Genomic DNA, 19,723 nt, shown 5'->3' with positions numbered 1-19,723 from the left:
CCAGGCTGAAACACAGTGGCGTGGTCTCAGTTCATTGCAGCCTCCACCCCCCAGGTTTAAGTCATTCTCCTGCCTCAGCCTTCCAAGTAGCTCAGACTACAGGTGCGTACCGCCACACCTGGCTAATTGTTTTGTGTTTTTAATTGAGACAGGGTTTCACTATGTTGGCTGGGATGATCTTAATCTCCTGACCTCGTGATCTGCCTGCCTTGGCCTCCCAAGATGCTGGGATTACAGGTGTGAGCCACAGCTCCCGGTCTGAGTCTCATGAAGCCATGGAGAAATAGGGAGTTTTGGTCTAAAGAAGAGAGGAGGACTTTAAATCCCAAAGTCTGGGTTTTATGTGAAATGCTCTCTGAAGAGCAGAAGAATGTCTCCTTTAAAGGAGCATCATTAGCCAGAGAGGTACCTGCCCCAAACATTGACCACCTTCCAAAGCAAAGGATGGGAAAGTCTCACCATATGTTCCCTGCTCCCTGCAGCATCTTGCTGAATTCAAGAAGCCCTCCAGGAAAGACACTCCCATCTCCTTCTCACTCTCTTGGTCTGTTGTTTTTCTATAGGCTGGGTTACCTAGAGCAGAGCCTGACATAAACGTTTATGTGAGAGAAGTTTCTCTGAAAGGGTGATTCCAGGCAGCAGGGCTGAGGGCTGAAAGCCAAGATCAGGATGCATTTCCATTCTCCAATGAGTCCTCACCCTGGGGCCACTTGAATCTCATGGAATAGGGGACCAGCTGTCCCCTTCTGACCTGGACTTGATCCATGACCTGGCCTCCTCGCCTTCTGTGTTCTTCTGTCCTCCTTGTCCAAGTCATTCACTTCCTCTTCTCTTTACCATCTTTCCTTTACGCTAAGCTCCCCTGGGGGACATCCTATAAGCAGTGTAAATTACATCAGAGAAGTCAATGCAAACGCAATATTGATTTTTTAAGCAAGATTATGTCAATTGTGGAGAGTCTGTGCTTTTGCTTGCTGAAATTCCTTTAGCAAAATGATGACGCTGAAGTTCTTTAATATGAGGCAACCCCAAAGAGTAACTACATACAGATGAAATCATGAAGACATGCATTTCAAAACCAGCCTATTGGTCTCACGTACTAACTTAGACTCAATGAGATCTGAAAACAGAATTTTGAAAGAGGTGTAATTTCTGCTAAACGTCACTCAGTTTCCCTACATCTCTGTTCCATGGAAGAAATTCGTTTCCTTCATTCTCTTTACAGCATGTGGCCTCTTACACACTGGGTCTCATTTGCTGTAATCACCTGTGCTTCCTAGCGTTCTTCCCTGGCTATTAATAAAGGATTTCTAATTCCATTTGGAGTTTCACCTGCTTATTTCTAAAAGTTCACAAGGAGGGCCACACATTTGCATGTAACTGTTTTTCTCATGTTCTTCTACCCGCCCGGGTTCCCCACATTGCTATTACTGCCCCCCGCAAAGCCACATGAGGGGGGTCCTTCCACACCATCACCACGGCTATTTGGTTTCTCTTTCACTCCAGCCAAAAAGAATTCTGTCATGCAAACGAAACATGCCAGGACTCACTTGAAGATACTTGCCAGGTCCCTCCTCCATCTCTCTTTTTGGGTCTCCTTTCTCTGCGTGCTCATCTTTAGCTGTGGAACATTCTGGAAATGGCGAGGTCCCTTTAGGCTAAACTTAGAGTACCCTTGTTCCTCCACTGTGCTTTCTGGTGCCTTTTCTACTTATTCCGCTCCAGGGAAAAAAGTTTCTATTGAATGCACGAAACATGAAACACTTTTTCCCTTAGAACAACAGATTCAAGGAAAGGGAAAGGAGAGAAGAGGCAACTTACATTTATAAGCAACAGGTGAGAAAAGGAGGCTCAGGGAGTGCCCTGACCTGCCCACGCTCACCCATAGGGAGCCAGGATGTAAGTAAGCCAGGGATTTCCTAACCAAGAATCAATCTCTCCCTCTCCCTCCCTCCCTCCCCCACTCCCTCCGTCCCCCCCCCCCTCCGTTCCTCCTCCCCTCTCCTTCCCCCCTCCCCTCCCCTTCTCCCCTTCTCCCCTCTCTCTTCCTCCCCCCTCCCCCTCTCTCTCCTGCAGTAGATTGCTTCCTGGTCTTTTAGTCTCCACTGATGCAGCTATATCCAGTTTTCTGTTATTATTTTGTTGGCATCTCAGGTAAGATTTGAATATAAAACTAGCTCCATTTTCCCTGTGGACACTTCCTTTCCCTTTTTCCTTTAAGCTGGGCCTGAGCCTAGATTGCCCTTCGCATTGCACTAGCACATGACCTGCCCCTGGCTCTCTGTGGAAACCACTGGTGAGGAGTGATCAGAGCACGGTGCACCCTGTCAAACGTCTCCAAAGGAAACGGAGCTCACACCGCCTGCATTCTCTTCCTTGTGTCCAACCAAGACTTGCACACAGGAAATTCTCTTTCTATATCTTGCTTTATATGCATTCCCAAGTGATACTGTTCTTACTGTAGAAATCAAAACTTGGAGAGACCCTACAGCCCTTGTGTCTGCCTCTTATGTTTTAAAGATAACGAAAAGGAGATTAAGCAATCAGCACAGGCTCTCACAGCCTTTCCCTAGATCACAAAAGTTAAGGATGGAGCCAAGAACTTCAGGGCTCCCCAACGGACTTTCTCCTAGTAGATTTCACTGCCTTTGCATGGATCCATCACGTTGAAAACACCTGCTCCCTTGAGCCCAGCTATTTAATATAATTCCTGTCAGGAACTTTAACCCCACGTATGGAAGAGTTCAATCTTTGAGGAGACACCTTATGAATTCACAAACCGCCACTCCCTTCTGCATTCTCATTCCTAACACATCCTTACAGTTTCCAGGAGACACCCAGAGGTTTTTGCCTATATGAAATTAGCAACAGTAAATGCTGAAGTCCTAATTAAATACACGTGGGTTAAAAGCCAGTCTCTGCTAAGATGGGGCAGCTGTTCCCATGCCCATGTTTAACAAATGATTGCTGAATCTACAATTCCTCTAAAGTTGATAAGAAAGCTTCCATCTTTCAGACCGGAGCATATTATACACGGTTAAAGTTCCTCCCAGGCCGTCCAGCGAATCCCTTCTGGAGTCATCTCCACATTCAGACGCCTCGTAAACAACAGAGGGGCAATACTCACGCTTCCTGAAAGCTGTTCCTTCTCCTCAGCAGGAGCGGGGAGTGAGGGCCCAACCTCGGAGAGGCTGGGATTACATCTTCAAGGTGGCTACTGCCCTCTAGTGTTGGTACGGGAATAAAGCAAAAAAGTATACCTGGTTGAATGAAAACCCAACCTTAAAACGCTTTTCCATTAGTGATGTGTCTCAGCAGCCTTGGAAAACACCATCAGATGAGGATACTGCACTGGGACTGGCTTGTCGTGGCTCCCAAGGTTTTTGTTTTTGTTTTTTTTAGAGACGGAGTCTCACTCTGTCACCCAGGCTGGAGAGCTTTCTCTTTCTTGTGTCCAACCAAGACTCACACACCGTCTCGGCTCACTGCAACCCTCCACCTCCCAGGTTCAAGGGATTCTTCTGCCTCAGCTTCCCAAGTAGCTGGGACCACAGGCACACACCACCACGCCCAGCTAATTTTTGTATTTTTAAAAGAGTTGAGGTTTCACCATGTTGGTCAGACTGGTCTCAAACCCCTGACCTCAAGTGATCCACCTGGCTTGGCTTCACAAAGTGCTAGGATTACAGGTGTGAGCCACCACACCTGGCATCCAAGGTTTCTATTCGGCAAATTCACATTGGTACTTTCTTCCATACTTATTAAAATACTGAAATTCCGGTGGCTCAAGCCTGTAATCCCAGCACTTTGGGAGGCTGAGGCGGGTGGATCACGAGGTCAACAGATCGAGACCATCCCGGTCAACATGGTGAAACCCCGTCTCTACTAAAAATTACAAAAAATTAGCTGGGCACGGTGGCGCGTGCCTGTAATCCCAGCTACTCAGGAGGCTGAGGCAGGAGAATTGCCTGAACCCAGGGGGCGGAGGTTGCGGTGAGCCGAGATTGCGCCATTGCACTCCAGCCTGGGTAACAAGAGCGAAACTCCGTCTCAAAAAAAAAAAAATCCTGAAATTCTTCCATACCAGTTAGCAAAGTCCACCACCCTCAGCCCTGTGACCTCAAGCATCAGCACTCCAGAACAAGTCCCTCCTCTGGAGCCCCCAGATCTCTCCATCACCCAGTTACTAAAGTTTTAAAGCTCAGCAAGGCAGATGCCACCAAGACCCAGACCCAGAGCTACAGCTGTAGTGTTAGGTTGCATTTGAATCAATCTGGGAATTCACTCTTTTAAATATGACACTTTGCTTGCTCCTCAGCATTCAACTCTTGTGCTCATTCATCTGTCTATTCATCCTCTAGTGAGACCTACTATGTATCAAATACTGTGTTAGTCACAATGCTTAGGGGGAAATGAGGGTCATACTAGGTCACAATCTTGTGGGAACCTCTGTAGTTAAGATGGTATCTGCAATGATTTGGTTAATATTGGTCCAGTGGCCCAGAAACATCTGCAGGAGGTGACCCACGCTGCTTTTAGAAGAAGTTCGGTGGGGTGAATATACCATATGATATGCCAGGTGATGAGGGTTCAGACCTTGGCTCTAACTCTGAAAACATGTTGAGCTTTCCAAATCCAAATCCTAAAGTCAAAAATCTGAAATGCTCCCAAATTCAAAACTTTTTGAGCGCCAAGAGAATACTCCAAGGAAATGCTCATTGGAGCATTGCTATCAAATGTTCAGACTTGGGATGCTTAACTGGTGAGTATAATGCCAATATCCCCAAATCTTTAACAATCTGATATCCAAAACACTTCTGGTCCCAGACATCTGGGATAAGAAATACTCAATCTGTAGCTGTTTGGCCTTTGGCAAGTTACTTACCTGTGTTCCAGTTTCCCCATTTCTAAAAGGAAGAAAATGACAATGACTCATTAGGTTATTATAAGGGTTAAAGGAGATAGGCTTTAAAAGTCTTTACCACAGTGCTTGCCATTGAGTAAATTTTACGTGTGTTTGCTAAATATCTGGATCACAAGGTATTAAAGATTAAACTGTATTCGCCAATCACCAGATCAACTATTACTACTATTTTTTTTTTTTTTTTGGTTTTTTGGTTGTTTTGTTTTTGAAACAGAGTCTAGCTCTGTCGCCCAGGCTGGAGTGCAGTGGGGCCGGCCATCTTGGCTCACTGCAACCTCCGCCTCCCAGATTCAAGCCATTCTCCTGCCTCAGCCTCCCGAGTAGCTGGGACTACAGGCATATGCCACCATGCCCAGATAATTTTTCATGTTTTTAGTAGAGACGGGGTTTCACCATGTTAGCCAGGGTGGTATCCATCTCCTGACCTCGTGATCCACCCTCCTAGGCCTCCAAAAGTGCTAGGATTACAGGCATGAGCCTCCACGCTCAGCATGTTGCTACTATTTTAATATACCAAAGAACAAAAAAGGCATCAGTAATCAGAGCAATTCCACTATCCAGTGACAGTCAGATGGAAAAACATCTAAAGGGAGAGAGAAATGAGAGCATGAAAACTATGAAGAGAGAACAAAAGTGGGTTTTGTCATTTCACACTTACAGCATTAGTTTAGTAATTTGGTGGCTGCATTCACTACACATGAATTATTTACAGGCTGCAGGAAGCAGAAAATTCCTTTTTAAAGTTTCCTTTAAGAATAAGTGTGCCAATAACTTCGTTAAGCCCTATCCTATGTAGCTGTTAGACATGCCGTGCTTATAGGCACGTAGCACATTCTATGTCCTTGTACTTTAGCCAAGGACATATCTGTGCTGGACGGGCTCACAGGCATGTCCGAGCTCTCCATTGCTTTCACCTGTTTAGAAAAGTTTTAGGTTGTTAGCCAATAGGATTTTAGTTTAGATTGTGAGGTCTGGCTCCAGACACAGCAAAAAGGACCATCCCAAATGCAGAAGGGATAAATTTGTTGTCCATTGTTCATTGTACTCGAATGGCATGATGGCTAGCAAGGGTACCCTTCCTGCAGTCCAGGAAGTAAAAATTGCATTGCTGAAAGATCCTCTGTCTCAGTGCTGATTTTTCTTTGTGGCACCAAGCATCTATTTCCAACACAGACTCGTATGAGCACTCTGCTTGGATACAGTCAAGCTCTATCCAGTCAGTTGCCAAGTCATTATAAACTGGCTAATGGGTCCCTCTGCCTATCACCTGCAGCCTCCTTTGCATGGCTCACAATCTGTGGCCATCCAACATAATCCCAGCTCAGTTAGCACCAACACCTCCTAGAAAACCCAGATGTGGAGGTGGAAACACCTTTCCCGAGGATACTGGGGTTCTCACCTTATGAACTAATGTCCCTCTTGCATTTCTGGCCCCATCTCTTCTTCCATGTAACATTTTCTGTAAAACTGATAAGGTAAAAACTGATCAGGTCTGTAAAAAATGGGCAAGTGCTTCATTTCCATTACCTGGTTTATAAAAATAAAAAATTGGTACACTCCTCAAAGAAGGGGAAAAAAGCAGGAGGGAGAAACCACATTTGGAAATCCACAGCTGACAAGTAGTAACAATCCTTTTACAAACAAAAGGTGCATTTTGTGAATTGTGAGGTCATCGTACTTGGTGATTATGGCCAATTTTATGTCCACCTCGCACACTCACTGTGAGTGGAATGAGGCAGGAGGCAGAAACTGTGACCAGTTTTTATATCATGTGTCCCCGGGGCTTGGCAAGGGGACTAGCCCACAGTCGGGGCTCAATAAGGATTTGCTGAATGAATGAATGGATGGATAAATACTAATCTTTTTATGTTTAAACTAACCCTTCCATTCATTCCAGTAAAGCCACCATGGGAATAGTCAATGAATGGCCCCAGGGAATAGAGTGTTTGCCACATTGTCCCATTCCCCAGACTTAAGGCATCCCCAGAATTGTCTGAGAGCATCGCCTGAGTCCTCGTCCCCTACTTCTGGTGTTACATGTAACCCAAGCCACATCATTTAACCTCTCGAGGTCCCCAAGTTGCAAATAAAAAGTGGAAGAAATCAATTCTTGATGTTCTCCCAGCTGGTTCAATCAATTTAGGAATAAAGAAGAGGCCTTAGTGCTGAAAATAATCTCTAACCCCAGTTCTGAAGGTTTCCTTACAGTTATTTTTATTACTTGGTTTTAATGAACACAAGGTGGCCGGGAACACTGGTTTGGGGGGTTATGTGTTACATGACCTCAGGCTAATGTACTACAAACTTCACAGTCAGGCACACCTCTTTCACTAATTATTTTTAATAAAACAAAAGATCAAAAATCAGTATCAGAAGATGACACAATACAGTTGAGACTATGGGAAGCAACTATTTCCAAGCTGGGCATCATAGAATAATACATCCTCATGAACTGCGAACAGATTTGCTAAACAAAGGAGAGCCTCATCCCTTTCACCCTCCACAGCCAACATCAGGAGTCTCCTGGGATAGAACATGAAATGAAAAAGAAGTGCATGGCAAGAATGCTGTCCATTATCCCCCAATGACCTGCCACAGGGACTATTTTTAAAGACACATTTATCTCGGCAGGGGTGACAGCATTTAAAAAGCAGTCAGGTGCCTGTGCTAGACAATCCTTCATGAGAAAAGTCTGCAGAGCTTGGCTGCACCCTTTACAAAGGCCTGAGTGATGGATGAGATGGAAACTGCCCTTCAATGGTTAGATGGCTGGTTTAAAGAACTGTAAAGATAATGCAGAAGTGAGAGCTTGGAAACCAAATGGAGTTAACTCCCAAATTATTACAGCCACCCCAGCACTCCGAAGTTAATCCAATTTTAAATTTACAAGATCCATCTTAACTAGACATGCAGGCTCTAAGTGTCCTGTAAATTTCTTAAGCAGTAGCTGCTCAATGAATTGTATCATCCCATTAAAGAATAATGTTTTAGATGTGGCAATCCCAGATTCACACAATTCTCTTTTATGAATCTAGCCACTGTATTCATATGGAAGGTAAATTACAGCTATATTACATCAAGCTTTTCATTATTGACACAGCATTGTTAGGTAACTCCTATAAAACACTGAGAGAAAGATTAATACACAGTGGCATATATATTTGGAGGAATCAGGGTGTCAAGTCAGAGTGAGTATGTCTTCTCTCCCTGTATAGAAAAAACAAAGGGAGGGGTGTGAATAAAAAGGTGAGGGTGGGCAGAAGGAGAGTAAACATTTTAACCATTAAAACCGATCTCAAATCGAGGGTGGTAAGGTGTTGGATTTACCCCGGCCAACCTGTTACAGGAGGAAAACTACAGAAAGATGTCCCGAAGCTATCATAGGACCTAAGCATTTCCCCAAAACTGAGAAAACACTTGAGGTAGCCATTATCAGTCTGTTTTAAACTTTCAGAGATTTCTGACGGGAAAATCGTGGCACTTTGCAGCCATTGAGAGCATTGCAAATGAACTCAAAGAAGTCGTTCCTGCAGGCTGATCTTCATCCGGCCAGGGCAGGCTCAAGCCCACCTCCAGTGGTAGTTGTGCGAAGCTCACTGTCCTCTCCATTGTCAGACAGTTCTGATGTTGTTCCTCTTCCATGCAGTCAAGATAGTCGATTGCTGACCTTCATCAGAGTGGCTTGTCCTCAGTTCCTCCCTAACCTACCCCTGTTTATGTTCAAAACTGGAATTCAGGAAAGAGTTCTCTTAAGCACTGAAGAAAAACATATTTGGCATTCACTACACTCCTTAACTCCCACTCCAAAGGACCCGGTTCCAAAAGCCCTGGACACAGCAGAGATTTCTCGTGAGACCTGACCATCCTAACAAATATAGATTGCATTTCATCACTAAAGCAAACAAAAAGGTATTTACACTTAGAAGAACTGTGGCTATGCCTCCCCAGCCTTCCCTCAGTCCCCATGTTGTCTGATTCTTGCCTGCAAAGAGTACCAGAGGCCACTGAACACATCTCCCATTGTTTTTGGGTGAGTGGCAATGTCAAATGCCAGCTTGGAAGATGGTGACCTTGAGTTTCACAAGTCATCTGTGTAAGAGTGAAAGGTAACTACTCACTCCACCTGCACAAAGAAGTGCCTGGATTAAGTGGACTTAAACATGAGTTTGTTAAGTGCATCCTCCCCACAGAAAGTTAAATGGCTGTAAGAAATTGTGCTTGCATTTCATTTGATCAGACCTCATTTGCTGGGACCTCAAACACCAAGTTCTCCCAAAATATGGCTAAAATGCTGGCAATATTTGCATATACCAGTTGTGGAAATTAAACCCAAATAAAGTTATATACAAGCTTAGTTTGCAGAATATCTATCTCATTTTCTTTGAATAGAGCAAAACAGAAATAAATATCCTTCTTAAATGTATCACCTAATTCTCAAGGAAAGCCTAAGACACTTAGGGGAAAAGTAGATCTCTATAGATGTTGCTTAGATATTTGGCTTTCTATATCAGAGTATCTTCAATGCTACCGTGCCAATTTTCCAGTTGAAAATATGATAGGTGATACCTTTAAATGCAAAAATACACATATCCTGTTCTTCAAGCCCAATCTTCATATAATGACTCTAATTTCCAGCTAAGTTGATTCGTTAAGTTGTTGGGCTCCAAGGAGCTTTATGGAGGAGCTTGGGTGTTTCTTACCCTCCAATTCCTTTTGAAATGCAAATAAGTCCTCGCACTTCACGTAGAGAAATGATGCTCCTCGCTTAGTGTGTACACTCATGCACTCACTGGAGAATCCTCTCCCTGCCTTGGTCTGGGAAGACATGAAGTTAAACACGCAGCTCTGTGATTCTAAGGGTGGCCCAGGGCATCCCCCAAATCAGTCACCTGAGTTACAAACAAATTGACAGCTGAAATGGATCCTAAACTAGGGGTCACAGAGTCAACATCTCCTCCTGTGCTTTCCAAGGTGTCCTCTGGACAGTGATAGACAAGAAGTGTGGATGCATTTTAGTGTCCTGGACCAGATTCTTTCCACCTTTCCTTTTCCCATAGGTTGTTCACATCAGGACCTGTTCTCGAGTCTCTGGCAGTCGAAGAGCAATCAGGCCACCCCCCACCAGAGAAGCAGCAGCCAGAAGGATGGGGACCACTTTAGTTATCCCAACAAAGGAAGCGAAGATGGTGTTTCCCAAGATGGCACCAAACTTGCATAATCCATTGAGAATGCCAAAGGCTGTTGCCCTGTAAAAGAAGAGGAATGGAAATACTTCTGACATTCTGAACCTCATTCAGGGCTCTTTCTTTTCCTTATTGTAGGGGAGGAGGGGTGCAAGGGATTTTTTTGCCCTAAATATAAAAATAACACATTCTCATTGTAGTTAAATTTGTAAATACAGAATAATATAAAGATGCCTGGTTACCTAACCTCTTCACTGAGAGACACTCACCTCTATTAACATTTTGAAGTATTTTCTTCAAGTGTTTTCCTTTTTTTTTCAAAGATACCTATTTTAAATTTTTTGACGAGTAGTACATGCTTACTATGTATTTTCTGCAACTAGTACATGCCTTTACAAGTAGTACATTCTTACTATGTAGTACATGCTTACTATGGAAATCGTGAAAGGATGAAGTACGCAAAGCAGAAAGTGTAAGTGTTCCCCCTTTAACACTCTCAACACTCCTGAAGCAGACTGACAGTTGCCCCAATAGCATTTTTCCAATTGTAGGACTACATATCCCAGACTCCTTTGCTGCTGGCCATGTGACTTAGTTTTGGCCAATGGGATGTAAGTACAAGTGACAATGGTCCCAAGAAGCTTCCTTAAGAGTCGTCGTGGGTGGGCCTTTTGCTCTATTTATTCCCCTTTAACCTTTTCCTTCTACCCTGCTTCCTGATGGAACATGGATGGTTTCATTTTGGACCATAATGAGTCTATGCAAGGAAAAACAATGAGATAGAAAGAGCCTGCACCACCCACTCTAGACTTTTTCAGGATAGAAAAATGCAGTGCTTAAACTTCTTAAGGCCACAGTTATTTGAGGTTTCTGTCAGCCACGGCAAAACCTAATCCTAATTATTATCTTTCAATCACACTTCCCAGTGAGAACTATTACTAATTATTTATTCTCTCATGACCCCATCTGTATGCAGAGGCAATATTCCCAATACTACCTCTCCCCAACTGAAATAAAATGTTTATTTCTCATACCACAAGTTTATTAAGAATGTGGGTATATTTTTGTACTTAAAACTCTCCTCTTATTTTTGTCTATAACTGTACTGCACAGTAGCTTTATAATCACCAACCCAGTTCTTTTTGTTTTAGTATTTTTGTTTTCATATTTTCTTGGATCTTTTAACATGTGTACTTTTTCAAATAAACTTTTTCCAAGTTCCCAGAGGGAAAAAACCTTGTTGAATTTTGAACCAACTCTTTTATAAGGTTAGGAAAAAACTAAATGAAATGTGACATTTTGTAAGATTGAATCTTCCTATCTGAAATTAGATATATCTTGTCTCTTATATAGGTATATTTATTTATATATATAAAATAATATATACTAATTATATGTTATTATATATTATCATAATTATATATAAATATATAATTTTCTGAGACAGGGTCTGTCTCTGTCACCCAGGCTGGTATGCAGTGTTGTGATCCTAGTTCACTGTAACCTTGAACCCCCCAGGCTCTAGCAGTTCTCCACCTCAGCCTCCTGAGTAGCTAGGACTACAGGCACACGCCACCACACCTGGCTAATTTTCTAATATTTTTTGTAGAGATGGGGTCTCACTATATGGCCCAGGCTGATCTTGAACTCCTGGCTTCAAGCAATCCTTTTGCCTTGGCCTCCCAAATCACTGAGTTGGCCTATATTTATCTTCTCTGATACGTCTTCCTTCATACCGCTTAGTAAAGCTTTATGGTTTTTTTCCTATGAGTGTTTCACTTGTCAAGTTGATCCCTAATTATTTTATGATGTCTGCTGTTATTAAATGAATTTCAAAAGCATCTTTAACTTTTTTGATATATTTTAAAACCTATACCTAATTTAGTTTTATTACTGACCACTTGATCAAATTGTCTGTCTCTAGTAGTACCATTAGTTAATTCCCTTATTGTCAAATCACATCATATTCATTTGTCCTCCTGTTATTTTGTGTAAAACTTAGCAGTTCTTTGATTCAGATGAGAGGTTCTCTGTCTCCAAATCTGATGTGCCGTGCTCCTCTTTTGTTATCTACACCCCAATACCTCTGCCGCCAATTGTGGAAATATTATTCAGGTTTTTTGCAGAATTTCATTTACCCACATTCCTTACCTCCTCGCATTCCTTTCTGACCATGGGGCCTCTTAACTTTTTTTCTTAAAATTCACAATTCTCCCTCCACAAAGAGAAACAATTACGAGATAATGGCCTTGACCCTATGCTTTTAAACCGGGCCTCTTCCCATATGTGACCTGGGCATCCCTGCCACATTCTCTGCAGATTCCCTGGACTTCATGCTGCCTCTTGAGCTTTATTTCTCTCTCTGCCCCACCCTGTGCTATTCCAGTTCTTCATCTTTTTACTTTATCTCCCAGTGGCCGGCCTGTTCTCTCTTGTAGATACACGACACATATGGTGTTGCCAACTTTCCACTCTTACTTCCTTCTCTTGGACATAGTTTGTTTTCATCCTTTGCTTCTTGCCATCCTGCCCACCCTATCAAGCCCTAGCCTGCCAACTTCCAGGTCCATGCCATCCCCTGTGCAAGAGAAACTCAACGTAAGAGACGTCCGGTTCAAGGAACAGCAGAAAGACCACGATGGCCATGCAAGGCAGGGGATTTACGGAGCAGGAAGACTCCTGGCCCAAACGAGTCCCCAGGGAAAGCCCGGGGAAGAACGGACCTCTGGTTGGTGGGATACAACTCCACTGTGATCACATCCAGAGCATTCCAGGCTGCAATGCTTGTCCCACAGAACAGGCACTGCCAGCCAATCATCGCAGACTCGCTGTTGCCAAAAAACAGGAAGAAGCAGCAGACTGCAGAGATGAGCATGGAGCCACCTGCAGAGGGAGATCAAGGGTAAAAAGAAACATGAGGCCTGTGTCTTGCACAAGGCTGTCACCCACATTCTCACCCCATCTCCCATCCTCACTGGTACACCTGAAGCCAAAGCTGCCTGAAGTATTTTGGGTTCATCCTCCACACAGAGAGAGCACAGCTGGAACCCTCACAGGGCACCCCAGCCATGGTATTAGTGCCCTCTGCGTGGGTCGGATCACCAGACTTCAGGACGATTCTGAAGTCACACTCTAAGGTGCTGCCCAGCTCAGAATGACTGGGGACAGAGCAGATAGGGGCATTTGTTGAGAATCTATTATGTACCAGACACTGTTCTAGTTGCTTGAGCTGTAACAGTATAGGCCAAAAAACAAAAACTTCAGTCTTGATTTGAAACCAGGATGTCAAAGAGATCTCTCTTCTTTGTTTATATTGTTCAATACAGCATTTACAATAGTCAAAATATGGAGTTAACCTAAGTAGCCATCAACAGATGAGCAGATAAAGAAAATGTGGTTTACATACACAGTGGGATACTATTCAGACTTTTAAAAAGAAAGGAATTCTGGCAGGCACAGTGGCTTATGCCTATAATCCCAGCACTTCCAGCCAATGTGGGCGGATCACTTGAGGTCAGGAGTTCGAGACCAGCCTGACCAACATGATGAAACCCTGTCTCCACTAAAAATATAAAAATTAGCCAGACACGATGATGCACACCTGTAATCCCAGCTACTCAGGAGACTGAGGCACAAGAATCACTTGAACCTGGGAGGCAGAGGCTGCAGTGAGCTGAGATGGCATCACTGCACTCCAGCCTTAGTGACAGAGCAAGACACTGTCTCAAAAAAAAAGAAAGAAAGAAAGAAAAAAAGCTATTCTGTCATTTATGACAACATGGATGAACCAGGAAAACATGCTGGCAGGTGAAATAAGCCAGGCACTGAAACATGTGCATCATCTCACTTTTTGAGATCTACTCCCAAGCATGGTGACTATGATTACTAACAAAGTATTGTGTATTTCAAAATTGTTAAGAGAGTAAATTTCAAATACTCCCACCACAGAACATAAGTATGTCTGGTGACAGACATGTTAATTAGCTGGACTTAATCATTCCACATCGTATACATACATCAAAACATCATATTGTACCCCATCAAAATACACAATTATAATTTATCCACTGAAAATTAAAAAACAACTTTTTTAAAAAATCCATCCTCATAGACTTATAACCTTGATGTCTGGGTGCCTCATCTGCCTTATTCGTGTCCACAACACTGTCCATACCTTTAAAAGCCCTATCAGCAAAGTCTCATCACTAGAACTATCTGGGGTGAATCCCTTTTCCCCTCCAAGAATCTGAGTATGCAGTCTATGGGGTTAGCCTCACAGGGCCCCCACCAGGGCAGAGAAGGGCAGCTCAGATCTCTGGGGTGGAGACGGGAGTGAATGGAAAATGAGCAGCACAGCCCTTACACAGCTGACAGCAGATCCCATCCAAAGAAGAATGTCAACGCTGCCAAAATCCAGTAATTCTAGCCTTGGGGGAGCTTGGCATGCAAGCTCCAAGTCCAAGGTGGAAGCAGAGCATAGCAGAACAGGTTGCAGACCAGGAAAGTGACCAGCAATGAGGGGGAAATAGGATGAGCAGAAAGGTGGGAAGGAAGCAGGTCTCAATCAACCAACCGGGACACAGGGCACGAGCGCCTACCAGGCAGCAGCACCCTGCGGGAGGAAGGTACTCCAGTTGACAAGAAGCCAGAGGCTGACCCAGCCTCCATAGGAAATGCCTCCCCAGGGATGGGCCTCGGCCCAGAGTGTTACCCTCAGACCTGGGGCTGCGAGACTAGTGCCAGCCCTTGCTGACGAGCTAGGAAATGATAACTGCCACCTGGATTCTGCCCACTGTGGGAACCAGTGGGGCTGTGAGCAGGTGCCTGGTAACCTTTTTCCAAAAGCTGGAAGAGAACTAGAACGGGGGGAAACTGGCATCTACAGGATCCCAAGTGCTCTCTGAGCAATACCCGCTACATCCATGCATCCCTCAGAGGGGCCAGCCACGGGGCTCGGCTTACAATAAATGCTGGCAAACACTTGTTAACCACAAAACATTATCATCTGACAAATCAACTAACAGTCAGGGAGGCCTTCCTCTGTTAAGTGTTCCCACTTTAAGTCCCCAGGGCCCACTGTACTCCACTTCCATAATTCTTATTCCTCTTATAATTGGGAGGCTTGGGTGGAAATGCCAGCTTACTTACTACCTGTGTGACCTTGAGTGAGTTGCTTCACCTTTCTGTGAGCTGTCTCACCATCCCCATCTCTAAAATGGTGATTAAAATAGCGCCTACCTCATAGAGTTATGGCGAGAGTTCAATGTGCTAATATTTATAAAATGTCTGGAACACAGACCAACCTATAATAAGCATATCTTAGTGTTTAAGTAAGTGAAGTTTCTCGTGGAAGTCTGCCTCTCCCTATGGCTCATTTGCTCCTTAAGCAAAGGGATACTGTCTGTCTCAATTACTGCTGCATTCCCATTGCCTCCCACACAGCCTTGAGCGAGTAAGTACTGCATAAATAAATGTTATCGAATGAATAAATGAGTGGATAACAGCCTAATCAGGAAAACTTCTACTCCAGTGATAACGAGAAATGACTTGCACTCCACAAAGAGCAGATTAAGCAGAATCAAAATGTGCTTGTAGATTTTCTAGCAGAGTTGGTCTGAGAGTTGGGGATAAGCCTATTTCAAAGTGGTTCCCCCATGTCACATATCCTAGTGGAACAGGGATTAACTGAGCACCTCGTCTTTACCATGCACTGCCAATATCACAGTCGACCCACTGCATGTCAGGCCTCTTACTAAACACTGAAGGGTAGAGAGACAAAGAAGGTCCTGTCTGAGCTCTTAACAAGCTTGCCTCTAGCTCTGAAACAAAACAGAGACATTAACAAGGGAGTAGACTGGAAAGAATGATTAAAGATTAGTTCCAGATCTCTCATCCAGGAGCATGCCTTTATTTAGCATTACAGGAATCGTTTTGATCTGGGATGTATTCATGATGATAAGATGGGCTTCGGTGGTGAGGGAAAGGATGGCCACTGTTTCACTCTCCTGCTGCCCCTGTGCCCAGCCACACACCAATTCCGTGAGGGAGCATGTGGCAGGTCCTTAGGTTGTAGGCCATTCTCATCCACATGGGCGCCCACCCCACCTTACAACCCTGCCTCCCCCAGAACTTTCTCAGCTGCTTCAAGAACAGACCAGAGAATCCACTGGTCAACTCTGGGACTCATAAGGCTGGTGATAAATGGCAGAAGTGTCACACGTCTGCTCTCACACCCCTTATCTCATTGAGGCAAACAGAGGTATTATTTTAACAATGGAAATGGAAGCTCAGTGAAGTAAAGGAACCTGGGTCAACACATAAAGCTAATCTTGGAAGAGACGGGGCCACCTGACTCCCAGCAAAGTATTTTTTGTTATTTTTTGTTTTGTTTTGCTTTTTGCTTTTTGGAATTTTTTTTTTTTTTTTTTTTTTTGACATGGAGTTTTGCTCATTGCCCAGGCTGGAGGCTAGAGTGCAGTGGCGCTATCTCGGCTCACTGCAACCTCCACCTCCCAGGTTCAAGCAATTCTCCTGTCTCAGCCTCCCAAGTAGCTAGGATTACAGGTGCACACCACCATGCCTGACTATTTTGTGTGTGTGTGTATTTTTAGCAGAGATGGGATTTCACCATGTTGGCCAGGCTGCTCTCAAACTCCTGACTCAGGTGATCTGCCTGCCTCAGCCTCCCAAAGTGCTGGAATTATAGGCGTGAGCCATCACACCCAGTCCCCAGACAAAGTTTTTTTCAGATGCCAACCTATAGTGTCTTCTGCTGAAAGCCTGGTGTTTGGGGCTAACCTAGGAAAGAGGCCATCTTCATCCATTCTAGTCAGTTCAGAAGCATTGCTGAGTGAACTCCTACTACAGGCACTGCACTGGACACAGGGGTTATGGAAATGAGTAACCATTGTCCCTTCCCCCGGGGCCTCATGACTAACCAGGCACTGCCTCTAACAGAGGAGAACATGAAGTCTGCCATGCCCTCACCACAAGATTAAAAAGCTGAAGTCACAGGCACTTCTCATGCTTGCCACGCTGAATATGCATGTTACTATTTATAATAGTGATATTCAGTATGAGCCAAACACCAGAAAAGAATTCCTTCCTATGAAGACCTGATCAATTTCCTCTTCTCCCGCAAAATGATTTTATGATTGTGTTTCTTTTTGCAAACGGCTGCTAGGAAGCTTCATATTAACTTTCCTAATCAATGACATCCCTGAGGCAGGTCCCTACTGGCATGTTTATTAAAACAACGTGTTGCCCACTTCCCCACCCCTGGCCTTGACTCATATTCTAACATACATTTTCCCTGGTCCTCAGTGTGTACGTTTTGTTTCTTATTTACCATTCATGGCATGTGTTTCTGTAATAAATTGCTGCAAGTCCCACTGGAATGAGGCAAGGCATCTATGAATATAGCCACCACTTTTGAGAACCCACGATGTGCCAAGCATTACAGGTACCTTATGTTCAATCCTCACAAAAACCTACCAGCTAGATGCGGAAATCCTCCTCTTATAGATAAGGAAACTGAGGCCCAGAGAAGAAATGAAACACATTCAAGGTCAAACAGCCTTTCAGTGATGGGATTTCAACATGGCTCTGGCCAACTCCAAAGCCTAAAGTGGTACTGCTATTAAACAATAAAAGGAGTACGATTTATCTTCAGACACCCAATTACCATCCCAGACCATTTCACATATTTTTCTGACAACAATCTGATGAAGAGGCAGGGTGGATATTACTACTACCCTTATTGAAGTGCTAATGGATTAAACTACTGTCACAGAATTTCTCTGCCAGGAAGTGAACAAAAATCGCTCGCCTAGACCAAAGATCTTTGACTATTTCCATGGATCCCTGGAATTCTCCATAGGCATGCATCTTTGGCTCTATCGCCCCAGGTGCAATCTTACTTGTTGGGTTTACTGTGCAAGAATTCTTTTTTTTTTTTTTTTTTGAGATGGAGTTGGTAACTCTTGTTACCCAGGCTGGAGTGCAATGGCGCGATCTCGGCTCACTGCAACCTCCACCTCCTGGGTTCAGGCAATTCTCCTGCCTCAGCCTCCTGAGTAGCTGGGATTACAGGCACGCGCCACCATGCCCAGCTAACTTTTTTTGGATTTTTAGTAGAGACGGGGTTTCACCATGTTGACCAGGATGGTCTTGATCTCTTGACCTTGTGATCCACCCGCCTCGGCCTCCCAAAGTGCTGGGATTACAGACGTGAGCCACTGCGCCTGGCCCAAGAATTCTTTAATAAAAGGAAAAATTTCCCTGTTTTAATACATTTGAAAGCCACTATCCCAGCACACTGGAACCTAGAAAAGACTGCAGACAACTCACCGATCATCTTGAGTCTTCCGATCCTATCCATGAGCAGGGCAGAAATGATGTTCCCAGGTAAGACAGACAGGCTGCCCAGGAAGCTGACGAGGTAAATCAGGAAGTCATTATCTTGCTCCAAGTCCATGTGGCAGCCCTCCTTCTGCTCCAGAAAGGTGGAGTTGATAAACCGACAGTTGATGAACTTATGCTCGTAGAGGTCTGGGGAGAGAAGGAAAGCTTCGGTTCATGTAAGTGGAAGAGAGTCTAGTGAGAAGGGCAGATGCAGGGATGAAGTTGCCCCCTTCTGTGGGCAGGCTGTGCCAGCCTTTGCCAGTCAGACCACCTGAAAGTCAACGTAATATGTAGCCATGTCATCAAGGTAGAGAGGAATAGAGAAAATTTCCAAAAATGTAATGACCTGTTCAAGTTCTTAAAAGCAAGAGGAAATGAAACTAACATTGAGGGACAGTTAAAAATGCATCCTCTCAGCCCTCTCAGCCAGGTGTGGTGGCTCATGTCTATAATCCCAGCACTTTGGGAGGCTAAGGTAGGAGGATCACTTGAGCTCAGGAGTTCAAGACCAGCCCAGGAAACATAGTGAAACCCTGTCTCTTATCTCTATGAAAAAAAAAAATTATTAGGTGGGTGTGGTGGTGTGTGCCTGTTGTCCCAGCTACTCTGGTACCTGAGGTGGGAGGATCACTTGAGCCCAGGAGGTCAAGGCCATGATCACACCACTACACTCTAGTCTGGGCAAAAGAGGGAGAACTTGTCACACACAAAAAATCATCTCTCCAGACGGATAACAGTCCTGTTTGTACCAATCAAGTGACACTGAGGGCCACAGCAGCAAGGCCCCTCCTCGGAGGCTACCTGGCATAGGGAAGAGAACACAGGAGGCCACCTGGCACAGGGAAGCAGAACACAAGAGCGTTAGTTCCAGATTGAGATGGTCACTCCAGAGCCCATGCTGTATTCTGTGCCTAAACCTGAACATTCTTAAAAAATAAAAGCCATTTGCATTGGAACCAGTTTGCAAGACTCCTGACACCTTCTAAGATCAGCTGTTCTGACAGAAAAAGTCCTAAACAGGCTCCCCAGAAACCCAGCTTTGGGGATCTGGCCCTGCTGCTAGCCCTCTTTAACCTCCCTGAGGCTCCACCTACAAACTCTACCAAATTGGAAGAGTACACCTGATATCTCCACTGCTTCTCCCAGCTCTGACTTTTTCTGGCTACACGTTTGCAAGAATCTCCATGATAAGAGTATGCAAATGAAGAGACAT

At 44.3% G+C, this 19,723-nt stretch overlaps 1 protein-coding gene across 9 annotated transcripts in view; it reads right to left on the bottom strand.

Annotated features, from left to right (window-relative positions):
* Nucleotides 1-7,249: 7,249 nt before the first annotated feature.
* SV2B (synaptic vesicle glycoprotein 2B) overlaps nt 7,250-19,723 on the bottom strand; it is a 192,342-nt gene continuing 179,868 nt past the window's right edge. For all 9 annotated transcript variants that reach the window (XM_078326824.1, XM_035303880.3, XM_078326825.1 and 6 more), the window contains 3 exons: nt 18,457-18,657; nt 12,831-12,990; nt 7,250-10,170 (listed from right to left, as the gene is read on the bottom strand). In XM_078326824.1, the coding sequence (XP_078182950.1) occupies nt 9,987-10,170; nt 12,831-12,990; nt 18,457-18,657 (545 nt within the window). In that variant the 3' untranslated portion in view covers nt 7,250-9,986. The remainder of the gene's footprint in view (nt 10,171-12,830; nt 12,991-18,456; nt 18,658-19,723) is intronic.

This window comes from Callithrix jacchus, chromosome 6, assembly GCF_049354715.1.
Source record: "Callithrix jacchus isolate 240 chromosome 6, calJac240_pri, whole genome shotgun sequence".
Taxonomy (NCBI): domain Eukaryota; kingdom Metazoa; phylum Chordata; class Mammalia; order Primates; family Cebidae; genus Callithrix; species Callithrix jacchus.
This window is presented reverse-complemented; position numbering and strand designations above follow the sequence as displayed.